The 25,456-nt window shown below is 36.3% G+C and overlaps 1 protein-coding gene across 4 annotated transcripts in view; it reads right to left on the reverse strand.

Moving 5' to 3' along the window:
* Positions 1-25,456, reverse strand: part of LOC131047987 (MLO-like protein 11) — a 108,701-nt gene that overhangs the window by 63,398 nt on the left and 19,847 nt on the right. For all 4 annotated transcript variants that reach the window (XM_057981900.2, XM_057981836.2, XM_057981970.2 and 1 more), the window contains exon 5: positions 8,574-8,634. In XM_057981900.2, coding sequence (XP_057837883.2) covers positions 8,574-8,634 — 61 coding nt within the window. The remainder of the gene's footprint in view (positions 1-8,573; positions 8,635-25,456) is intronic.

The raw sequence follows: 25,456 nt of genomic DNA on the forward strand, positions 1-25,456 counted from the left end.
AGGTGCGAAATAAAGAAGAAGATTGGGCGAACCTGTTCAAGAAGATAGAAGGCATTTAGTATCCCTTGATGAAGACTTGATGTATTTAGAAGGGCAAATCTGATATGATAAAAGGGATCAGATCTGAAGAGTCTAGCTAAGTATTGCATTTGTGCAATTAAGAGAGAATATATAATCTGACCTGTGGGTCTTTAATGCTGGGTTTTTCCTCCTTGGAGGTTTTCCCAAGGTATTTGTGTTTGTCTCTTGTTTACTTGTTTCATTTCTGAGTTTACTGAATTATGGTGTAATAAAATATCACAAATCTGATTAACAAACCAAGGGCATAATGAAAAGACATCAACCTGATTACTGATCTAGGGCACAAAATTCACATGGTATCAGAGCTAGGTTATACTAACCCTCAGATTTCAGTAAGCTCTTACCTTCAAGTTTCTGTTCATCCTTTATTAAATGACAGGGAAGAAGTTAGAGGACATCATCGGGTTCTCATCAAGGAGACATTCTTTAATTCATTGTGGAGATTCGAGTGAAGAACCTCCTTTCAGATTTTCAGATCTCTAGTGCATACTGTGGAGTTATTACCTTATTCAGACCTTCAGAGTTGTTGACTTTCAGAATTGGTCTAAACCCTAGATTGCTGACTGTGCTAAGGCACATCAAGAGGAGATTGCAAAGATAGTTTCTTTTTGGGAAGCCTTCGGTTCTAGTGTCAAAGTTATCTAAACGTCAACAGGTGCATTTTCCTTAATTCTTTATTAACTTTGTGATGAGAGACTTTATAACTTTATCAATTTGTTTGCATGGGGTTTCTTTGTCAAGTTGTAATTGTTGATAAAATTAAATGTTAAATTGGCCTTAAGGTCTTCAACATTTAATTATATATTAGTTAAGTCATAAACCGATTATAAGTGAATCGGTTTATTAGAAACTATCTGGATTCTTGAGAGTAAAGAGTCACAACTTCTCAGGAAGTCGTTTAGTATTATATATCAATATGATACGATGTCATTTGAACAAAGATTGATCATTAATTAATAGATGCAGCGAATGTAATAGGAATTCAATCAAGTTCCTACAGCAATAAAGATAGAGTCGTGGTTCAACCAAATCTGCAGTTCAATCAGAATACGTCTAGGATTAAGAGAGTCTGTAACACACGGAAGGATAAATAAATCAAATAATTATTTGCGCATACATCCATGATAGATTGAACCACATTCATCATCGGTGGTATACATTCAAGGGAAAGTGAACATTGACTATTCTCTGCTTGCTTTCTAGTCACTTTCGTGGGAACGTTGGAATAGTAAAACAGCATAAACTGTATACTCCACTGATAAAATTAAAGAAAACTATATTCCTCCGTCTGATCACAAAATCAACAGCAAGTTGATGAGGTTGTTGTCTTTGACCATGAGCATGAGAGGAAAAAGACAACAAGAACATTTGAAGGAGGTCTATGACAGACAATATATGCAATGAACAAATGTTCCCATATAGAAATATAATAAATGCCCCTCTCACCTGCCATACAAAAGAAGATAGTCAGATTTATATTTTAATCAGTAATATATAAAACAAGATAGATGTTAATTCTGATCCATAAATTTAACAGTAATAATAAGGGTTTCATTTGGGTTTGTGTTTACTTAGTTTTGTAAAACCCTTGTTGGTTTGTGTGAAAGGAAAATGATATTCTCTTTGAATTAACCCGTGTTGGGCCAATCATGTCTTGAGGTTCCCTGTGACAGGTGTTTATCCTTGTAGGTCTGCAAGCAAGTTTTTGCCTATGTTATCCCGAGTTAGCATCCTTATATCATCCCTGTTGCATTTAAGCTCATTAAATGTTGTGACAAATGCAGTGTCAGTTATCTGTTAAAATAACTGCATGACAAGTTTCTTTCAGTTAAATGGTTATGATGATGCTCTTTCCTACATAGTAAAAGTTAGAATGTATTGTTGATTTCCTAGGATTTTCGATAACATTTATTGGCAATCTTGTTGTATAATCTCTTGATGGAATTTATCCCCATCTTATCTCAACAATTGTGCTATGGGTCCACCTTATTGAAAGATAGATGGACAGGATCCTTGAGATTAATATGAAAGATTGATTGTGCAGGAGGAGCACCTCCTTCTGTGATGGTATACTCTAACCCATGTTGATTGATTACCTTTTATTATGAGTTTGAGCATGTAATTCGGTTCTTGAATCAAGCATTTTCAATTTCATCATAGAGTATGATTTCCTATCCGGGAGTACAGGAAATTAATTGGATCTTTCAATGGCTTGGAATGCTTCTGAAACAAGGCATACTAAATCTTCAAGAGAAATTATTGGGATGAGCATACACTCAAAGGAAGTTCAAGTACCATGGAAGTTGTGATTAGACACAGCTGCTGCTGAGAGGGGGTTCCAGCTATTTTGGTATATCTTAAGGGGTTATGAGATTCAGGTGTGCAGATTGAAGAAGGCCATGTATGGCCTCTAACAGGACTCTCGTGCTTGGTATGAAAGAATACTGGTTAAGTTTAGAATTTTGTAAAATGATGTTGACTCTACCTTAAGTCATCCAATGATGAAATGCTAATTATAGTTCGATATGTGTAAAGATGAACTTATCATTAGATGTAAGAAAGAACTAGCTTCAGAATTTGAAATGAAGGACTTAGGTTGAATGCATTATTTTCTAGGTCTAGAAGTATGGCAAAGGTCTAACGAAATTTCTAAGTCAAGGAAAGTATACTATTGATATTTTGAAAAGATTTAGAATGATGGATTGTAAACCCATGTCTACTCCTATGGAATCTAACTTAAAGAAGTTAAGTGTTTTTGCAGCTAACTTTGATTTTGCAGATCCATCAGAGTACAGGCAGTTGATTGGATCACTGATGTATCTAGTTAACACTAAACCAGTCATATGTCTTGCAATGAATGCTCTCAGTCAGTTTATGAGCTTGCCCAAACATGTTTATCGTGTTGCAGCCAAGCACATCCCAAGATACTTGCAAGGCACAGTTGATTATGGACTGAAGCTGCTTAAGTTCAGATTAGTCAAGAAGTGTTACGGACAAGGAAAACTCTTCAAGCATTCACCCACTGTGACCTCTTGGACCTACAGGGACAGTCTTCAATGGCATTAAGTAGATAAATACATTGTTGCAAGTGTTGCATCAAGAGAAGCAGTGTGGTTTCTCAAAATTCTTGTTGTGCTATTTTGATTTATTATCAGGGTTATATATTGATACCTGACAATTCAATGTTTTATGGCAGGTCAATCCTGTGTTGCAGATGTTCTCTTGAAGCTTGAGATAGACTTGGAGTTGTGAAGAACACCGCCTTGGTTGAGAGGGAGTCTCAACCTCTGTGATACATTGTGTTGTATCATCCTCTGCGAGTGATGAAAAGTGGATCCAGTCTATACTTGTGTGCGAGCTGGAAGACTATGTTATGTAGTTCCATTCTATGCTTGTGTGCAAGATGGAAGACTACAATATTCTGATTATGTCTATTCCATTTCTTGCTTGTGTGCAATATTAGAATAATATCTTTCTCTTTGTGTTATTAATGGTCATTTAAGTTGTTTCTAATTTCGCCTCTAGTGAACGATTGTTTCTTTTAGAAACATCGTCTTTGTAACTCTATTTAAAGGAGCTTTGTCTCCTTGATTAATCGAACAACATCAATTCTTTGAAATCCATTGCGTGTCTCGCATTGTTTTATGGTATCAGTGCCTTGGTTATTTTTGAAATAATTTTTCAATTAAAAATTCGTCATGAATTTTTAACAGTTTTTTTGAAAAATTTATTTGTTTATTCGAAATTGCTACAAGGGTTTTCTGGCTATTTTCTGCCCTCTCCCGCGACCCGTCTCTCCTGCATTTCACGCAACCACGCGACACATTTTTTTCCCGCCTGCAGATTTTTTTCTGCCATTTTTGTACGGAAATCTGCATTTTCGGCTAGGGTTTTGACCCTCCAGATTCGGTCGAAAAAAAATTTCTGAGTACAGATTCGTGGTGGGTTTTTCGAGACCTCAACTGGGTCGTCATCAGAATTTTTTGGGTGCCTCGATTTTCGAGCCAGCGGATCCAGATTCCGACAACAGATTCGTTTTGGGTTTTTCGCAAGGATTTTTGGGTTGTCTTCGGATTTTTCTGGGTCAGCCAAAAAAATTTTCTTGAAATTCGTGCCTGTCGTACTTCATTTTTTTTGAAGTCTGTACCTGCATCTGCCTCTGTTTCTGCATTGGGATTCGAATTTATTGAATTCTGTGCCAACGCCTCTTCTCAGTTTTTTCGTTTTCTGTGCATTGGGAAACGTGCAAGATGGCATCATTGACCATCAAGCAGTCAGGTTTTGTGCGCTTAGCATCTTCTCAGTACCTCGTTTTTCGTGCCTCGAAAAATGTGAAGATGGCTTATGGGCATCGATGTTTGTTTCAGTTTTTAATACTTTTTTACCTAAAAAAAAAATTCTGATGGGTTTCAATATTTTTTCCCTTAAAAAATCTGTGGGTTTTAATAATTTTGTCCTAAAAATTATCTGTGGGTTTTTAAATATTTTTTGTCCCTGTAAAAAAAAAATCATGAGGGTTTATGATTTTTTCCTCAAAAATTGTACTTTGCTGCAGTCTGTTTTTAGTCGCACCTGGAGTTGTTGTGCGAACATCTACACTAGTCTCTTGTTTGCAGTCTATTTTTCGGGCATCTTGCTCATCTGCAATAGTTTGGAGGGTTTGCCGATTTTTTCCTCAAAATCGTGACAACTGTTCTTAGTGTGTCTCTAGTTACAGGGAGGAACAGTTCTCCAACATCAGGTTGGACGGTTGGTGTTGTTTTGGGTATCTCTAGAAGTTCTGCAATTTCTGGGAGGGTTGGTGGCAAACTCATCTCAAGTGGCAGAGTTAGTGGCAGGCTCTTGTCTTCTGTTGCAGCATGTTCTGAGAAGAAGGGGGCAGCCTTCTCTGTTATTTCTCTTGGTAATTAGAATGATGACCATTAAGGGAGGGTATTAGAATAATATCTTTCTCTTTGTGTTATTAATGGTCATTTAAGTTGTTTCTAATTTCGCCTCTAGTGAACGATTGTTTCTTTTAGAAACATCGTCTTTGTAACTCTATTTAAAGGAGCTTTGTCTCCTTGATTAATCGAACAACATCAATTCTTTGAAATCCATTGCGTGTCTCGCATTGTTTTATGCAAGATGGAAGATTATGGTGTTAGATTCTTCTTTGAGAGAAGACTAAGGCAGTACAAGGTGGATATTATGGAACACTTGCTCTGATACTCTCTCAGGAGTATTTGAAGTTGTCAGCTAAGTTCGGATTACAACTTAAACATTGTATGTATTACTTAGGGCTGGGCCCTAATCTTGTAACCTGGTTGTAAGATTATCACTTCATTCGGGATATGGTGCAAAGAGGCACCATTCAGCTAAATTATATTAGCACAGATGAACAGGTTGCAGATATTCTTACCAAACCCTTATCCAGAATGAAGTTCGAATACTTCAAGAGACAGACTTGGTATTGTGGAAAGTGAAACCCTGGTTGAGAGGGAGTTTCAATCTCAGTGACTCTACCTGCAGCGTTTTGATCATTCTTTGCTTGTGTGCAAGAATGAGAAGTATCCAGTCTATGCTTGTATGCTAGATGGAAAATTGTAATTATGTAAAGACCCACTTGTGTATTACACTTTCTATGCTTGTGTGCTAGAAACATCCTATGCTCATGTGCTAGGTGGAAGATGTAATTCTATGCTTGTGTGCTAGATCCATTCTATGCTTGTGTGCTAGATGGAACTCTAAAGGTTCAAATTATGTATTCTCTTCTTCCCTAGTTAAGAGGGAGTGTTGTTTATAACTAGGTAAGAGGGTTCGGATTGCCTCAAGGCAACATCCGAACCCTCATAGGACTGGGTCCTATCCATAAGGCAACGTACCCCCCACATAGGACTGGGTCCTATCCATAAGGCAACGTGCCCCAAGGATAAGCCCAGCCCTATCCTAAATACCCCACGCTACAACAAATATTGGCGCCCAAATTAAAGGAGGCCGACTTGCAATAAAACAAAGTTAAAGATGCATATAAAGATAAGACACCATGCAATTCAATATCAATCAATTCATGCAATCAGCGAAATAGCTCTACAATTGAAGGTGCGAAATAAAGGAGAAGATTGGGCGAACCTGTTCAAGAAGATAGAAGGCATTTAGTATCCCTTGATGAAGACTTGATGTATTTAGAAGGGCAAATCTGATATGATAAAAGGGATCAGATCTGAAGAGTTCAGCTAAGTATTGTATTTGTGCAATTAAGAGAGAATATATAATCTGACCTGTGGGTCTTTAATGTTGGGTTTTTCCTCCTTGGAGGTTTTCCCAGGGTATTTGTGTTTGTCTCTTGTTTACTTGTTTCATTTCTGAGTTTACTGAATTATGGTGTATTAAAATATCACAAATCTGATTAACAAACCAAGGGCATAATGAAAAGACATCAACCTGATTACTGATCTAGGGCAAAAAATTCACACAGAGGATGCAGAAGGGTTTGTTGTTTTGTTTTTTGTATTTTCTTGTCTTTGATAAATCTGCTGAGTACAACGATAAATAGCAGCAAATAATAATTCTGAAAATAATACCATGAACATGCAATTTAGGAGCCAAAATTTCTAGATCTAAAAGCTGATCAAATTATTGAATTTTTTGACAATGTAACAACAACCCAATTCATAATAAACCCTTACAAATCGAAACTAAACATACCCAAAAAAAGTGGCTGGCTAGTAACTACTGCTGTCATAAAATCAGACCTGCAATTCTTCAAATCTGGGCGTCACACCTTCAATTTTGAGAGCCAAATGCCAATGAAGTGATGAAAGGTTGCATGCAGCCTCTAACTGCCCAATTTGGTCTGATAAAACCTTTCAAAACCTGTATAATCAGTCTCCACAAGTCTGCAACAGCCCTGTAATGACTGAAATATTTTATCTGATGGTCCACCTATTGCCTGTAGGGTAATAGTCACAAATCTCCCATACTATATCTTTCAACAATATAGGAAATATCATCAATGAGGGGTTTCATCCTCATTAACTAGAAGATTGCCTCCAGAAGAAGCTACAGCCAAAGCTCCAAACAGATAATAACATGAATGAATGAACAAGGGCTCCAAAAGTCTTTTTATAAACTCAAAATCAACGCCCTAATTAGGTTTGTGCAACCTTTTAATTTAATTTTTAAAATCACCTTATGTATCCCTAAGTTGGATGCCAACCTACGTCCTTTTTATTTTTAATTTATTAAGTCACCTTATGACTCCCTAGGTGTGTTCCCCTTTTAAAAACAACTTATGATGATGGGACCCCCAAATGATTTAACTTTATAATAGCTAAATAACATAGGTCAAATATTTTAATTTTCACTTAAGACCTTATGTTATTTAATTATAAAGTCCTAGACCACATAAAATAAAAAATTACACCCAAGTAGAACACCCCAGAGTTCCTTATTCACTAAATTATTAACCTGAAGGAACTCAATTGACTAGGCTAATGGTTCACCATGTCGACTGGTTAGAAAGGGGGACATTACACACTATGAGATCCTAGTTGTTGTACAAGACATTCCTAGAGGTTTCACTAGACATTCCTATTGATGCACAAGAGATCCTAGCCGCTATTCAAGATATTCTTTGCTGCTATGCAAGGGTTTCAAGTGGCTGTGTAAGAGACCAATTTGTTGTGCAAAGTAAATGTCTTTGTTGTGCAAGTATCGGTATTCCATCGGTTATGGAAGCACTCTCCTTGCCACACCCGGAATCCTTTGATTGTGCAAGCTCTTTCCTTTGCCATGCATGACAAAACATTCTCCATGATATTATTTGAAAAATCAAAAGTGTATTATTTTGCTTCAATTACTAATGCTATTCATTTATGTTCAAAATGCGAACCATTTGATACATTTTGTAACTATATTTTGCTTAAAATTTATGGGTTTAAAGGAGTTTCGGTGATGAAGAATTAGAGCAGGGAAGGCATGGAGAAAAATATGTTTTCTTCTCATCATGTTTCATCTGATTGTATGATGTTAATGGTAGTAAGTCAACCAATGATAATAAGTTGACTATTTTGATCATGATGTTTGGGATAAAGATTTCAAATTCAGATCCATTTTGTTTGAACTTTTACTTTTCGATGCCTTTAAGATACTACTAAGGTGTAGTTGAGTGAAACAATGTCAAATAGCTTCAGGAGTTTAGAACTCTCAAAAAATAACTATTCCTCATAGTTACTAGAATGATTACGTCAATACCAAATGGAAGAGGTGTTACCTTTTGAGTATTAACAAATATTGTACATACAAAAGAAAGCAAACAAACAGATGCACTTCTAATTTAACTAGAGTCTTGCCTTTGTGCCAATCACTCACACACACATGACATGCAGACATCTTTGTAGTATAAGCAGGGAGAAATATATATTTTCAGTTATCATTAACAAAATGCACATATTTTTATGACACATTAATTGCTAGAAATATGCAAAGCCAACTCTTCCGATCAATCTTGCCTGTTATATTTTCATGAGTATCTGACTGTGCCTGAGTTTCCCATTTGCTCCATGTATAAATCTGCAAAAAATAATTATATCACATATTAGTACCCTAAAAGAACATTGTCTTTGAAAGATCGAGCCCTGAATATAGAATCTGGATAATGTCAATCCCCTTACAGGTGTACAATTTAGCTGTAAACCAGTCATAAATTATAAACATATTTTTAGATAAATATATGATTCATTGTCAAAATCTTTCTGCATAAGTTAATTCCATTTTATACTTAATGTGGCATATTCAACAATTGATGTAAATTAACAGTGAACAAGATAAATGATCACTTAAAAGGTTTTATCTACTGTTACTTCAAGGGCTTTGAACACTCACAATAGCCAAGGATAAGATTTGCAGTTCAAGTACTTGGATTGAGATTTGCAAAGGTAGAACATCTGGTACCTTCCAGTTATATGAATCATCTTTCCAGAATTGAGTTTTACTTTATAATACTATGCATATGATTTTATTGTATTTAAGTTACATATATGAGTCAAATGATCCTTCCTTTGAGCTTGGCTAAAACTTACAATGAAATGATATGGCAGAAATATCTACTATTAATCTTTGTTCCTTTAAGACAATAGTTCACATGAACATCCCAACTCCCCTAAAGAGAATATTATCTATGTCACGTACCAAAAACCTACATTAAAACTGAGAAACAGAAAGCCATACCTTAAAAATATTCTAAATACAAGCTACAACTACTGGACTCTTTGACCAGTTACTACACATCAATAGTTGCAAAACTATCAAAGTATAACATCAGCCATAAATTCCAACCTCAATACTGTACTTCTGTTTTTGAAGAGATTATAAAATACATCCAGCTATCCAGTGAATACGGCTATAATGATAACAAACAATCTAAGATATATGTAGTATGGGCAGTTGTCTTAAATCGTGTACATGCCATCATATTATCCACTGATTATAGAACAGTGTTTATTGATAAATACTAATTAGGCACGTATCAGACATATATTCCAACCTCAATACTGTACTTCTGTTTTTGAAGGGATTATAAAGTACATCCAGGCATTCGCTGAATAGGTTTTATAGTGATATAAAACAATCTAAGATATATGTTACATGGGAAGTTGTATTAAATTGTGTATGTGTTGTACTTGTCCTATTACCCACAGATTATAGAAGAGTGTGTATTGATAATTACTAATTAGGAATGCATTAACAAAATTATTAGTAATAATGGTGACAACACCTGTACAGGCACTTTATTCCATGATTTTTTGTACTTGTTCTAATTATCTATGTAGAAAGAGGCAATCTGTTTAAGCTTTCTATTGGAGAAGCTATATCAATTTGGGAACATCATAGTCATCATACATCTAGCTCATATAAAAAAAGTGTGGAAACATTGAGTCTGTGCAACAAAGTTCATTTAAGAATACTTATGCATATCTTATTCAAATAGGTCATAATAATTAAGACTGCATGAGTACAAGTGTAATGTCCCCTCTTTGAATGGGATTTTATTATTTATAATAATAATAAAATTAAAATACAAAAGAATAAAAATAAGATTAAAATTAAAATATAAAGGAATAAAATTAAAATTTAATTAGGTTTAATGAATGGTCAAAAGGCAAGAAATGAAAAGTTGTGACTCCCTAAAACATGAGATAGAAAAGGGAGAAGAGAACCTCATTTGAAAGGGGGTAGAGGGCTGGAAGAAGAAAGAAGGGAGCATGTGAAACAAAAAGGGATTAATGGAAGTAGAAAGGAATGGGCAAAACTTATGAAGGGTTGTAACTCATTCAAAGGGTGATAATTATTAAAGGTTGTGACCCTTGCAAAGGGAAGATATGATGAAGAGGCGTGACTCTCCCTCACATGGGAAGATATAAAGGGGAGAAGATTTCATCTGAGGAATACATCCATGGGAGATCAACTTGGGGGATAGAAAATAAGCATTGTAATGAATAAATCAAAAGTGAAGATCTGATTTGAATAATAAGACGGCAATGAGGAGACATGACCCATTTTAATGGATATCTCTTTCCAAAGAGATGTGTCTCCTCAATGAGATATGAAGGTACAAAAAAACACAAAAGTACAATCACACCAAAGAAGATCAAAGAAGAAATAATTCTGATAAAGGAAATAAAGGAATTTTAGATCAAACCTCTAGTCATATAATTGAAAATACATCAAAGGAATTAATCTTCAGATCAGGTTTAAAACAGCAGTCTGATATTATTTTCAGATCTGCCCTTCTCAGCACTATATACTCTCACAGCCACCGGTGGTATATATATACATGTTGTTTATGCATAATAGATAATGCTTAAGTGTATGATTATATGATAGAATATAAGATATGCTTGATTGTCTGAAATCCCTCTTGTGGGAGAAAGCCTGAGGAGGAAGATGTGGGTGGCGAGCAGGCTCGTAAGGAGGCCATCCTAGTAGGACCATTGCGGCCTAGGAAAAAGAGGGCACTTACAAAGTCAAGTAACCCCCTTACAACCTCCCCCCAGTCCTGCAAGAGGGCACGTATCTTCAGGAAGATGAGACATAAATGGGGAAAGCAGGTACAGGCCGCCAAGCAAGCAAGAGGGTTGTGGTAGACATCCCCTTGGGCTTGGTATAGAAATGGCTTCGGGCAGACCCATCATGTCTCTTCCTCCAAACTTTAATGTGCTTATGTAATATCCCTTGCTGTTGTATGACTGAATATGTTGAATTTGGACTCAAGGAATTTTGTCAAACAGTTGTCCTTCAACCCTTTAACCTACTGTTATTACTAAAATCTGATTGCTCTCTTGATGTTTATAGCCCAAGGAATATTATCATACAAACATTTAGCTTGTTGGTCTGAGTTTCAGTCTGATAACCTTGCATGTTATTGACACAAGAAAAGGCTTTGCATAACATTGCGTGTTATTGACACTGATACACATGGAATGTATTTGCAAAAGATTCCAATGATATCTAACATTACAAACTCAATGCATAATGATTCTTTTTCTATTTCCAATGCATAATTATGAATTTTCAAATGACAATGTGTACTTATGGCCAAGAGACATTTCTACAAACACTTGACATACAACTGATATCATTATAGACATAATACTAAATAGAGACCTGCAACTTATTTTTCATTAAATATGCAACAAGATGTGACTCCAAACCGACTCCCTATTGAATGCAATTCTTTATACAAACTCAGATTTGAATTTTATATATATATCTACTCAAATCGTATCATCTACAACAACATTACTGACCCCGAATTGACATGGAAACTAAGAAAAGAACCTGTTATATGATCACTCCAAATGGTAGCTGAAGAAGAAAGCAATATCTGGAAGATGGAGTCCTTCTCGAGACCAAATCGTGGCTTTTCCCAAAATCGCCCATGTTTCTGAAGTGTCTCAGTCCTCAATTAAATAACAGCAGCAGCCACGATCTCCTTTCCACACTAAAGACCATCGATTTCTCCTCAAGATGAGAGCGCTTCAGTCAAAGGGTAGAATCGATGCACCATTTGGCCCTTATGAGCAAAAATCGTGGTATTTCCCAGGCTGATGGTAATCTGAAGATGTTTGAGATTAAACTCAGGAATAAGCAGATGCTAACAGCTCCTTGAAAATCCTCAAGCATTCACAATGTCTCTATCAACTTCTCAAAATCGAACTTAAGCAAATTGGCCTTGGGCAACAAATAAGGCACCAATTAGATGACTGAATCATCACCTCCACAAATGCAACCCTTCAAGAGATGTTTCACTCCCTCAGTTATGCTATCTATGGGAGTTATCGTTCCCAAAGACAAGTAGATCAACTACAGAAACCTTAGGCTCCACAACTCAATAACACAATATAGATGTCAAGTAATCGTTGCCAAAATAATGAGCCTCACCCTCTATTTATTCTTTTCCTCACATGGGTCGGCCTCCTTCTAGAAAATTCTCTTTTATAAAATAATATTTAATTGCACTTTAAATAATATTAAACTATCATTAAAATATAAAGTACAATTGACTTCATACGTGAGAATACATTATCTCACAAAAATTCATATAAAAATAGAATGTGAAGCCACAAGCAATTGCCCAAGCGACCCTCTAAACAAACCGTATTAGCCTAGGAGAGCTAGGAATAGGCTAAACCCTCTACGAATTGATCCTCATGAAAATGGGGACATAACAGCTTAATAGTATTATTAGTAATCTATGATTAGGATTGATTTGCCTAACCCTAACAATTAAGTGCATATATGCATATGTTGTCATGTTGTGATTGCGGGATTCAAATTCAAAATCGCATTATTTAAAGAGATATTTTACTTGGTAAGATGTAATCCTAACCCTAATTTGTTGCAATTGCGATTCTAGGTCAAATTAGGAAGGGGACAGTAAAACAAGGGCTTTGGATGGTGGAATTTTATACTAAGCATTCTCTATCCGAAGATACAAGATTATCTTCATAAAGGAAACCTATTCCAATCAAGAGATATCATCTTGAGAAGAATATAAACAATAATCAGTGCCTCTGTCACATTTTCTCTTTTTATAGTGCATTGCACAGGTTAAGTTTGATGTACAAAAATTTCTGGAACAAAATGTTCAAAGTTAACGTCCTACCAACATATATCCAATATCCGTTAAAAGGTTGATCCAAATATAGGCAGAGACTAGTAACCTTATCTTTCAATTTGATCCTCATATGGTTTGGAGGGCTTTGACTATCATTCTGGATAGGCTATCCCAACTCAAACTCTCTTTAAACACTCTGCCCAATCTCCTTCCAATGAGGAAGATGACTAATGCATAATTATAGAGGATGTCAAGACAAACAGGTGCCACATAGATCACTCTACTAAGCTACTTAAGGTACTTATAACTCAACTATCCTTTCTATACTGAATTTAGGACAGGCTTCATCCTCCATCACCATGGATACCTTCAACGCAACTGACTCCATATGCTGCAAGCCCACTGAGACCAATTATACTTTTCTCTTCCAAATACACACTATGGCCATCAATTCTTCAACAATTAGAATATAAATTTTATTCATTGAAGGATGGAAGAATATTAAAATTTATATTTCTAAGTATAATGTATTACAAGATTCAAGACAAAGGCACCTACTCTTAAAAAAAAACAATCTTCTTCAATATGAGGATCTAATACAAATAACTTTACAAAGTAACAAGTTGTCTTATTACTTCTTAGGCTCAACTCCTCCTACCATTGAACAGAAGTAAAGATCTAAATCAATAGCTTGGAGTTTGAAGCTATTCCAAAACCATGGTTCTCCCCAATTTTAGGTTTCACTTGTACCTCTACTCAAATTTGATGTTGCCTAACAAAGTGAGGAATGAAATCCAATATCCAAGATATAAGATTGGTTTCTATGGCCCAATTATTCATAGTCACATTTGTATAAAGATAGAGGAGCATTCAAAATTATTTCAGCAGATGGGCCATACATGAGGTGGACTTGGTATAAATGTGGGCAGGTTATTTTCACTCCTATTGACCTTAATATAAGACCAAAGAGAGCATGTCTCCTAAAATGAAGTGACACCTTGAAGAGATGATCCCTTGGACCAAGAGTCATCCCCCATATCATTTAGTCCGGAAGAGTTTCATCTAAGGATATATTATTCTAAAGCAAGGAAGAGGAAAAGAGAATAGGATTTTGTAGTTTTGTGTGAAGAGTTATTGCACAAAGAATTCTTTGACTTTGAACTACCAAGGGAAAGAGGTCAGAGTAAGAAAGTTATTAAATAATGGAAGGAATGGCAAGAATTTCAAAGAAATGAAACTTAAAGGACAAACCACAAAGGTTGGAAAGAAAATGAAGAAGCAACCTCACCAAACAATGACAAAACAGAGGTGTGTATCACTAAAGCAATGGAACAAAACCACATCAATCTACCAATATTTGGTAAGGACACTAAAGAAGATTCCTAACATAGATTTGTTCTGAAATCTATGAGGAAATAAGTGCAAGAGAATCAAACTGAGTTGTATGATTTTGTAGAAACATTGAGGGATGAGACCTTAAAGTGATTTATGAAAGTATGTCCTTAAAATAATAATATGTGGGCATACGAAAAGAGGAATTTTAAAATAATTTTCAATCCCCATAAGTCCCTTCAATAAGTGTGAGAAAAGTGAGGGATATGGGACAAAATAAAGGAGAAACCATAGAGGAGTTTGATCAAAGATTCAAAGAGGTGGTGAGATAGCTCTTCGAAATGCTTTGTCTCTAGGTTATCACCTTGAATTAGGGCATCCTTGGATAATAGAATTTTCAATACATATGGGAAGGCAATGGAATTTGGCTTCCAAAATTGAAGCACAACCCTAGAGAAGAAAAACTGAAAGGGAAGACAGTGTAGAAACAAATAAGTTGAAATTATAGTTGGATCAATTGAAACAAGAGATTTCATCTAAAGCAAAGAACTAGAGAGCGGTGTCACCCATCTAGAGAAATAAAATATGGTGCACCTAGTACTTTCCAAAGGCCATGTAAGAAATAAAAGCCCAATCCTAGAAGGGAAGAGGAGTTGTACCAATGAGGATACACTTTGCAAAACCTCCAAGGAGGTCGAAATGTGTTCTATAAGGAATATGCAAAGAGTAAGATGGTCATCAAATTGGTGATGAGTTTGAGCATGAGCACCAATGTAGTTATGGGCGTGAGGGTAATGAGTCCATCCATAGAGGATGACAAAAGCCAATGGTTTAGAAAAAAGAGCATATAACATGCAAGATCATGGTTATACACAACCACAATAGAGGAATAGCCCACAAGTAATAAATCAAATACAAGCAACACCCCAGATTCAACATGATAGACCATCCACTAGTTACAAAAATTATTATGACAACAAAAGTCACCGCAATGATGTTAGAGGGCATGGCAAAGGTAGAAACTGAGGCCAAAGGAGAAGAGAAGTAAGATGCTATAAGTGCAAAGAAACGGAGCACTATTGAAATGAATGTGAGGAAGAGGAAAATAAGGCACATGAATTTTGCAACGATGTTACACACAATTCTTTCAGCTATCCAAGGGCAACACAGTTACAAGAATGGCCAAGTACTAACTAAAAGTGATTAAATATTTGAGCCGAATGTGATGAAAGGGACAAAAAATTTAATGAGATAACCTAAAGAAAACCCCCTAACACGCAAAGATGTCAAAGAATGGAAATGGAAGATAAGGAAGAAGTGAAAGAGAATTCTTTGACAAAAGAAGAATAGTTTGAGAAGGAATATGTGGAAAGAAAAGAACAGCTATGAAAGAAAGCCATTGCAAAGCATGTGAGAAAAACATTAAGTGGTTATATTTACTAGAGGAGAAAATATCTCATAGGGGAAAATAGTGATGGAGGATTCAAAAGAGGGCGAGGAATTCGCCACAAAAGGAGGACATGATCTTGTGGTAGAGAAGGCTAATAGGGTTATTATAGAAGAAAAAGATAAATAGGACTATTACAAAGAATCAACTTTGAAAAGGAGCCTTATTATTGAGAGAATTGGCCACCTTTGAGGAGGAAAACATCTAGAAAAAGATCAAGCAGTGAAAAGTATTGGAATAAATGTATGGAGGTGAATTCTATAGCACTTGTAAGAAGAGCAGAGAAAACATCAAGTAAATACAACATTAACAAAGAATATAGCACAATAGTAAAGTATGTGCTTTCTTTGGTCAACAACCCCCAAGTCAAGCGTAAGGGAGGATGTTAATGTTAGATGGTAAACTTGAATTGGGGCCTATCAGTTTTCAACTTGTGGCATCACTAGAACTCGCATCATTATAATTAGAATTTTGTATCTTGGTGTAATGTCCCCATTTTTATGCGATATCGTTCCATGTGGATTGGCCAATTTTTGCGGTTTCCATAAGTTTCTATGGGAGAACTCCAAATATCTTGGGGAGCTAGGGTTCATTTTTTCTTGGCTTTTGACAGCACTTTGGTGATCAGTTGATGTTCTAGTTTGTTGCAACACGCTTTGTAGCATTTTTGGCCTTTTGGGTTGTTCTCCACAATTCTTGGAGAACACGGCTATTTTTAGTAAGTGCTCATTTTAGCACTTGGCATCACTCTTTAGCATTGGTTGCTTCTTAGTGCAATCAGTTTCAGTAGTCAACGCCTTGGCAATGCTTTCCACAATGTGGTCAGGTTATTTAATTATTACACTAACATTATAAAATTAATGTTATACTAGTTACTTCAATGTTTTAATTTTTAGAAAGTGGTGTTATGTCCCCTCAATTGGACACCTAGGGGAAAAGCGAATGGGACATGAGTTAATTTTAAATTGTAAAAAGGTCTTTGTGTAATGTCCCCATTTTCATGAGGATCAGTTCGCAGAGGGGTTTAGCCTATTACTTGACCCTCGTAGGCCAAGGAGTTGATAAGAGGGTCGCTTGGGCAATTGCTTGTGACTTCACATTCTATTTCTATATGATTTTTTGGTGAGATAACGTGTTCTCACGTATGGTGTCACGTATGTTGACAATTGTACTTTATATTATAATGATATTTTAATTATCTAAAGTGCAATTAAATAATAAAGTCACTTAAATAATATTATTATTTTAAAGGGAAACTTCTAGAAAGTTCAATTAAATATTATTTTATTTCTTCTAGGATGCCGACCTCTTGAAGGAAAAGAATAAATAGAGGGGGCAGCTTCATTGTTGGATATCCAGTTGTTGAATATTTCTTTGTTTGATAGCTTGTGGAGCCAAGGGTTTTTGCAGTTAATCTTCAGCCATTGGGAACGGGAACTCTCAATTGGTAATGCGATTTTGAGGGTGTGAAAGATCTTCCAAATTATCATTGGTTGTGAGCTCTACCTTAGGAGTTCAACTTGGAGCTTATTGTGTTTTGCAGCTGAGAGGAAGACATTTCAATCTTTCTAATTGAGCTCCATTGGTGTGTTGTCCTCATTTTTGTTTTCAAAAATGAAGGACCGTTACATTAATTTTTTGTGAAAAAATGAAAATTTTACTCTATGGCACACTTCTTGAGGCAGAATTTCGACTAATCCTTGGACTGGCTTAATCCTCAGTCCATCTTCGAACTACGTTTCAAATTTCATCACATTCTGGATTCATTTGTTATGTCTTTCCTTCAATTTCGGGTTTTTTCTCCCTGACTGCAGGTGGAGAATTTTCCTTGAACTGCAAGTTTTAATGATTTCCATTGTTTTGGTCTTTGTAGGGAAATTTTTAGCTAATTACAAGTGCACTTTATTGAAAAATAAAAAACTTGTAATTTGCTTTTTATTTCCCCCTTGATGCTTTTTGGCTTTTTCAGTTAAAATAGGGATTTTTTGGTTAAGTTACAAGTAAACTTGTAATTCTTTTCTAAAACCCCTACTTTAATGGTTTTTGCTTGTAATAGGGATTTTAAACCCCTATTACATGTGTGCAAGTGAATTATAACTTGTTGTAGGGATTTTATTTTCCCTTTACAAGTGATTTTAAAACTTGCACATCTCTCTCCAAAACCCGATTTTGCCTAGGAATGAGATAAAGTGCATTTTAAACTTGCTATTTTTCCAAAAAACCCGATTTTGCCTATAAAGTGCATTTTTGAGGATTTTAAACATCTAATTGCATTTTAAAAACCCGATTTTTGCCTTATTGATGAAAAAGTGCAATTTTAAAACTTGTCATGTTGCCCAAAAAACCCGATTTTGCCTAGGAATGAGATAAAGTGCATTTTAAACTTGCTATTTCCTCCAAAAAACCCGATTTTCAACAATACATGCAAATTCGAACTTGCTATTTCCTTCAAAAAACCCGACCAGCAAGGAGAAACGTTTTTGTTGAAGATTTCAAGCAAATTTTTGTGGAGATTTTTTAGGAAGGAGAGGCGTTTGGGATTCTTCCCTATTCTTGTGCATTTGCAAACATCTTTCACGCCATTCTAGGGTTTTGGGAGTTAGATTTATTGCTGGTTTCTTGGTGTCAAAAATGCAAACACATTTTTACCAAAACCCACGTTTTTCTCCTTCAAGGATGCCACGAATCAGCAATCTCCTAAATCGTTTTGGCTTGGTATGCTAAGACGTTGAGGTTAGAAAGGGTTTTTGCCACTTTCCACGCCATTTCCCTTGGATTTGCTGCCACGTTTTTCAGTTTATGACGTTTTTGTAAAAACATGGCATGGGTTTGGCATTGCGGATTGTTTTTATTTATTGGATTGTCTTCTTCATTCCAAGATTGTTGCATCTTTTGGAGAGGCATTTTCAGTTTGAAGCAAGGTATGATTTATTTTCTTTTCTTGTTTCATTTTCTTATTTTCTTGTTTTCTTATTTTTCCTTTCTAGTTGTAAATTTGTAAATATGTTGTTCTTGCCCCAAAAATCAGTTTTGTGAGAGAGTTTTTCCCCCTTGATATACAATTTTTTGATTGCATTGTTCTTCCCCATTTTTCCTCTTTACTTGTATTTGGGATTTTAAATCCCAATTATAAGTTGGCTGGAAATCTTTGTTCTTCTCTTACAGTTAAAGAATTTAACCATTTTTGGTTAAAATTCCAAGTTGAAAAGATGTGAAATACCCTTCCTTTCAAAATCGAGTTTTAAGAACCCAATTACATGTTGAAAAGTTTTTCCCATTTTCATGAAAATGACATTCCCAGATTTTCCCATTTTTATCCATTCATGTCACCCATAGTCTTACTTTCCATTTTTGTCATTTTCCGCAAGTCTAATTCTCATTTTCCATCCATTTCTCCATTTGCAAATTTACAAGTGTACTTGCATTCGGGTTTTAAAAATCCGATTGCATGTATGCCCTTTCCAACTTGTATACTTGCGAAAATTTCCCCAAGATCCGAAATTGGTCAAAGTCAAGATTCCCCCATTTCCATTTATTTCCACTCTCTCTCACAAAGTCGTGAAGTTCAAAAGTTGAATTTTTTCCCATTTGAAGAAGGAAAAATGTTATTTGCAGTTGAATATGATGTTGCCTTAATGCTTTTAAGTCTTCATCACAGTATTCCAGGTTGTCCATCAATGTCAGATTTATTGTCATCACCAATTCCAAAAAAGATGAAGTACAAATATGACAAGTACCAAAACGAAGTTGCACCTTCCCAAGTTTCCTCTCCTTTGGATCGTATCAGAGATACAGAGATAGGGCATGTAGACATGTCAGAATTTGTCAAGAGGGTTGAGGATCCACAAGATAGCAATATGCAGCGGCTGTTGGACAGCCATATCCATCACGTATCTTCTTTCCCGGTGGCTGCCCTAGAACCTGAATTTGTTCTTGCTTGCGCCCATCACTTTGACAAAGAGACAAGAATCATTAAAAATGATGATGGCGAAGCAATAATCTGCCTTGATGCAGACACAATTGAGAAAGTCTTCAGATACCTCCCACACTTGTTTACATGGAAATCTCCAAAGAGAGTGCAGCTGAGTATTATGTGAAAAGGGAAAAAGACTGTAAACAACATATCAACAGGTGGATCCATGAGCCACGAGCCGCCTTCTCAAGGTGGGCAAAGTTGTACCGCTGTGACTCCAAATGGGAAATAGGAGACATCGTAACCCTCCTCAGCAGGATAATGGGCCTTGAACATTCTCATGTTTTTGAGCCCTGGATGTACCAGTTCATCATGTTCATAAGGCAATCCCATCATATATCATGGGGAGAAGTCATCAGCGATGCTTTGTGTGAACAACTTTCAGCAGTCTCTTCCACCATGACTTTCTACATGAACTCATATTTGGTGTACTTGGCAGCATCGCTTAGACATTTTCCAAGTCTTTCTACCAAGGGTGATTGCTTGCTTATACCGGTATGGGAATATTATGATCAATTGCCTTTGAGACACAGCAGATTGCATTTCAGAAGAGTCCAAGATGCATTCTTCGGTTACTTCATGTGTCAGTTTGACAGAACTCTGAAGAACAAAAGGATATCAGATGAGGCATGGGAAAGGGTGAGTGAGTATGGATGCTTGTTTCTACAGTTCCCGACCTTCACCTATATGAGAATCGGATGTTATAGTGGGCAGCCATACATGCTTCCTAGATACCCAACTGATAAGATCATTCTTATGGATTTGGGAAGACAAATCATGGCTGTCCACACTCATCAGTCTGCCAGACATAAGGTTGGAATGGGGATCTCTACAACAAACCCATTAAAAATTGGTCGATATTCTCTTGTCACATCCGTTAAAGCCAAGGCCATGGAAACCGAAATGCAGGAAATTAAGCTCAAAAAGTTTAAGTCCAGAGCTGATTTTGATTACCGGGGTATGAAGGAGAAGATCAAAAAATCCTTCATGCACGTGCATCGCATTGAGAATATCTGGGTAGATCTTCATACAGAGGTCGAGGTTCTGAAGATGGATTACTGTAGGCTCACTGTTGAGCATGTTGTTGATTTGAACTTGGTGGATATTCACAAGGGATGATTGACGATGGGTACGTACTTGATTCTGAATATATTTCACAAAGGGTTGAAGAAGCTCCACTTCCTTTAATCCAATGGTCACACAAGGAGTGCATATCCATTCTTGAGAGATTTCAACCTATCATAGCTAACACCAACGCTTGGTTGAAAAGTAATGTTGTTAGACTCATAAAAAACAAGATTGGAAAAGAAAATGATTCTACAGGACCTCTTGGACGTAAGTCTGAGATTCAGGTTGACAACAAGGAAGGTGCATCATCTTCGGGTACAAGGATCAAATTGCGAGTTCGTCGGGCAGTAGTGCTTCCTCCTGAGCAAGCGACAGTTCGTGGGAAGGAAAAAAAGTCACGGTTTCATGTTTAGGTGATCGATCTGGACAATCCAGAAGAAGGGCAGCAATCTGATGATGCTCCCAAGTCTCCAGCATTGGACTCGCCTCATGAGATTATTCCCCCAGTTTCCATTGAGACGCCCCTTTCTCCTCCTGACTTGCTTGTGGATCAATCTCCTCAGAATGCCATTCCTATTTCAACATACGAGCCACCTCTTGATCATCAACAAGAGAATGTGCAGGAAGTTCCTGAAGATACTCCTACTTGTATCCAGCTGTCAGAAATTGATACCTCCACTTCTGGTTTTGAAAAATTCATGAGGCAATCTTCATGCCCATTGGTTACTGAGCAAACCGTGGTCGCCATCCAAACAAATATTCCTCCCAGGATGACCACGGTTATTCAAACAGAAACTGCTTCTCCTTTGCCTACAGCTGCTACAGAAGGAGAGTTGATGGCTTTACCTCCATGGCTTAGTTCTTCTACTCCAAAAAGGAAGAAGCAAGAAATCTCACCTAATGCCTTTGATTATCAGCAACTAAAATAGTCTAGATCCAAGGTTGCTAAAAAGGCCAAGACTATCTCTAGAGTAACTATTGACAACAACAAGATGAAGGTAGCTGAAATTGTTGAACCCATTGCAGATAAGCCACTTGAAGAAATGTCAATTGCTGATTACAAAGTTACAAGGATAGAATTGGGTAAGCAAACGCATGAGGTGATTAAACATGATGCTTAGTTTTCTGTAGCTTCACTAGTACAGCGGTGTGATGAACTTCTAGCAAAGAAAGATAAGCTAGAAGAGGAAAACCAACAACTTATGGCAGTTGTTCATAAAATCACAAAACCTGCTGCTGGAGGGAGTAACTCCATAGGTCCTTCTGGTTCCCAAGAATAGAGTGGAAAGGGCTGCTCAGAAGGTACAAGCATTGGATTCCTGGGTCGATCAGCTTCATGATCTATGTGCACAAGTGATAAAAGACATTTTTCAGATGATGTCTAAGTTGGAAACCGTAGAAGAGAAACTAGATCAGACTTCTGATACTTTCAAAAAGAATCTGGAAAGTGTTGAAAATAGTTTGACAATCTGGCGTACCATGCCCCAACAACAGTTGAGTGTTCTACAGGAGCATGCCATCATCTCTTCCAGGGTCATGTACTTGGAATTTGAAGAGCTTCTGGAAAATAAAGCCCTTGTTCTTAAATCCCTCATTGAGGAGATTGGTGATACAATGAGATTACGGGGTGAAGTTTTCCGAGATATTGTCTCTCATTGTGAAAAGGCCTCTTGCAACATATTAAGTCAGGATGGAGAGCTGATTCCAGAAGAAGTTCTTGCTAATTTATAGATGAGGATTCATAATGAATGGAGGAGCGAACAATTCTCGGTCGCTTCAATTCAAATGTTGATGAAACACCAAATCTTTTTGCATGAAATCCAGTCCATCCTAGAGGAAAAAAGCTCTGTGCTCCTCCGATGTCATGATACTATTGTGAAGACCATGGTTGTTGCCAAGAACACCCATGAACCGGATCCCGATGAACTACAAATGATCATCCAGAAGTTTGAAGGATTCGTGTCTTCACGTGCTACAACTTAAGTGTTTTTCAACACTTAGTTGAATTTTTCCACATTTGTAATCTTTAGTTGTGGTTTTTCTTTTGACAAGTTACATGTAAAAGTCTTTTTGTAAAATGCAAGTTAACTCATTACTTGCACTTTTGTAATTACATGTAAAGCAACTACAAGTTGTGTTCAATTAGAACTGTAGTTGGAATAAGTCTTAGTTAGTTATTGAAGTCTTAGTTAGTTATTGAATAAGTCTTGGTGGTTGAGAGAATCTCTCAAGTTAGTTAGGATCCTCCCACCTTTTTCTCAAGACTCCTCTTCTATAAATACTTGAGGGGTCTATTGTAATTTTTATCTTTTTGGAAAGCAAGCAAAAACTCTACCAAATTTACAGCAAAAAAGTCTTTGAGCTTTCATGTGTGAATTCAAGAATTGAAAGGAATAGAAGGAAATTGCTCAAGCTTTGAATCTTTGTGCTACATACTTGAGTTTGTGTTCTATATTATCTTTCTTGCAAGTGTTTCTTAAAGAGTTTAATCACATCTGATTTGCAGTCTTTGTGCTGCAAGTAGTTGAGGTTAATATAGATTAAAATAAATATTTTGTTGAGAGAAGTTGTAAGTCTTTGTGCTTTCACTTGTTCTTAGGAGAATTTAGGAGTAGATTTTGTGAGAAATAGATGTGAGTCTTTGAGCTTATACTACTTCCCATTGTTTTTAGTAGAAAAGAATAAGATATTCCAATCTTTGAGCTGTTATAATTTGTTCTTTATAGCATTAGTATAGAAAAGGGTAGATAGGACTTCACATAATCAAGTCTTTGAGCTTGATATTGTTGTCCCGTCCCGAAGGAAGTGACGGAAGTCTTTGCGCTTTCAGGAAACTTCAATTCCTTTCTCTCATTTCATTTTGAAAGTGATTACTGTTGTTTATATCAAATCGCTATCTTTTTCTGTGAAGAGAAAAGGATATTGTCTTTCTTGAAAGAAGAAGAAAGATTGTTGTCCCATCCTATTTTTATTTTCAAAGTTGTAGTTAGATAGGGGGAGCCTTCCCTTAATTAGGAGAGTGTTACTTACACGCTGTGGTTGAAACCACAATTTTGTATATTTCCCCAATTCTACAAAATTTTCAACCAACATGGTGGCCATAGACCAAATTTTTTGAGGTCATCTTGCATAGCAGATTGGAGATCGAATTGGGAGAATGCTTCAAATTCATGATCAAATGATATCTGCACTTTAATTAGGAGTTAGGCGATTTCTTGGAGATATTTTTGGTGGTGGTTTGGAGGGGTTTGAAGGTGATTTTCAGTCCAAATCGTGGTTTGCCATGGAGGGCGATCAGACCTATTGAGTCACACATTTTCACTCATTACTCATTGCTGGTTATTCAGAATTTTGTGGGCAGTTGTTCATTAAACTCGGTTGGCCTTGGCAATCATTTCAATCATTACTTGGAAGGGTGAGAATGCTGTATTTATTTGTTATTATATCTGCAACTCAAGGTTATATGGCACCATACTCCTAGTGGGGTGATTTCACTATTGAAGCCTTCAAAAATTCATGTGACAGCTCCTACATGGTCGTTGGGATCTACTCTTCCTTGTGGCATCAAATAACCAGGTTTTTTATCATTATTTGCCTACGTAATGTCTAATTTTCTGAGTACCTTATGTTCAGAGAAGTAGGGGCAGCATGTGAATACCTCATAAGTCAATTAGGTCTGAGAAAATCAGTGCTATTGTGTCATTTGTAACAGTATGAAATTGTAATCAGATCTTAATGACAACAATATTGGATATTCAGTTTGTTATTCTGAAGCATGTATGGCAAGTGTTTGCTAAAATGTTCATTTCATATTTAAGTTGCATTTGAGGTGTATCTCTTCTTGTTAGTTTGTTGTATATCTTCTACATCATTTACAAATGTGTATCAGTGTCAATAACACTCAAGGTTATCAGTCTGAAACTCGGAACAGCAAGTCTAATGTTTGTATGTGAATTGTTTGATATAATACCTTGAGCCATAAACATCAAGAAAGCAATCAGATTTTAATAACAATGGGTTTTAAGGTGAAGGAATATTCCTTGAAGTCAAAATTAGATATATTCAGTCATATTACAGCAAGGGATATTGCACTTTGAGGGAAATGAATTATTTTTTTAATTTAAAATTGCTTTTTTTTCCCTCCAATTCTATATAGAGGGGATTTTGGCTCTCATTTGGATTATTTAGGAGTGCACACTTAACAGGATGTTGTCAAAGTGAACAAAGAGTTTTGCAGGGTTTGATTGAGGATGAAAACCCTCATCAAAATCACTTGTTTTGGTGGTCAAAGATCCTCCCTAGCTAGCAGAGTGATTTCACATAGGAATCACATTGGTTATCATAGAGTTCAAATTTTGGGGTTTCAAAGAGAAGATGAAAATATTCATGGTCTTTCGAATTGCAGATTTGGAGCATGTTTTTGTAGAGTTTAGCAGAGCTTTTTGGTTACGGTTTA

The sequence above is a fragment of the Cryptomeria japonica genome, chromosome 2, assembly GCF_030272615.1.
Source record: "Cryptomeria japonica chromosome 2, Sugi_1.0, whole genome shotgun sequence".
Taxonomy (NCBI): domain Eukaryota; kingdom Viridiplantae; phylum Streptophyta; class Pinopsida; order Cupressales; family Cupressaceae; genus Cryptomeria; species Cryptomeria japonica.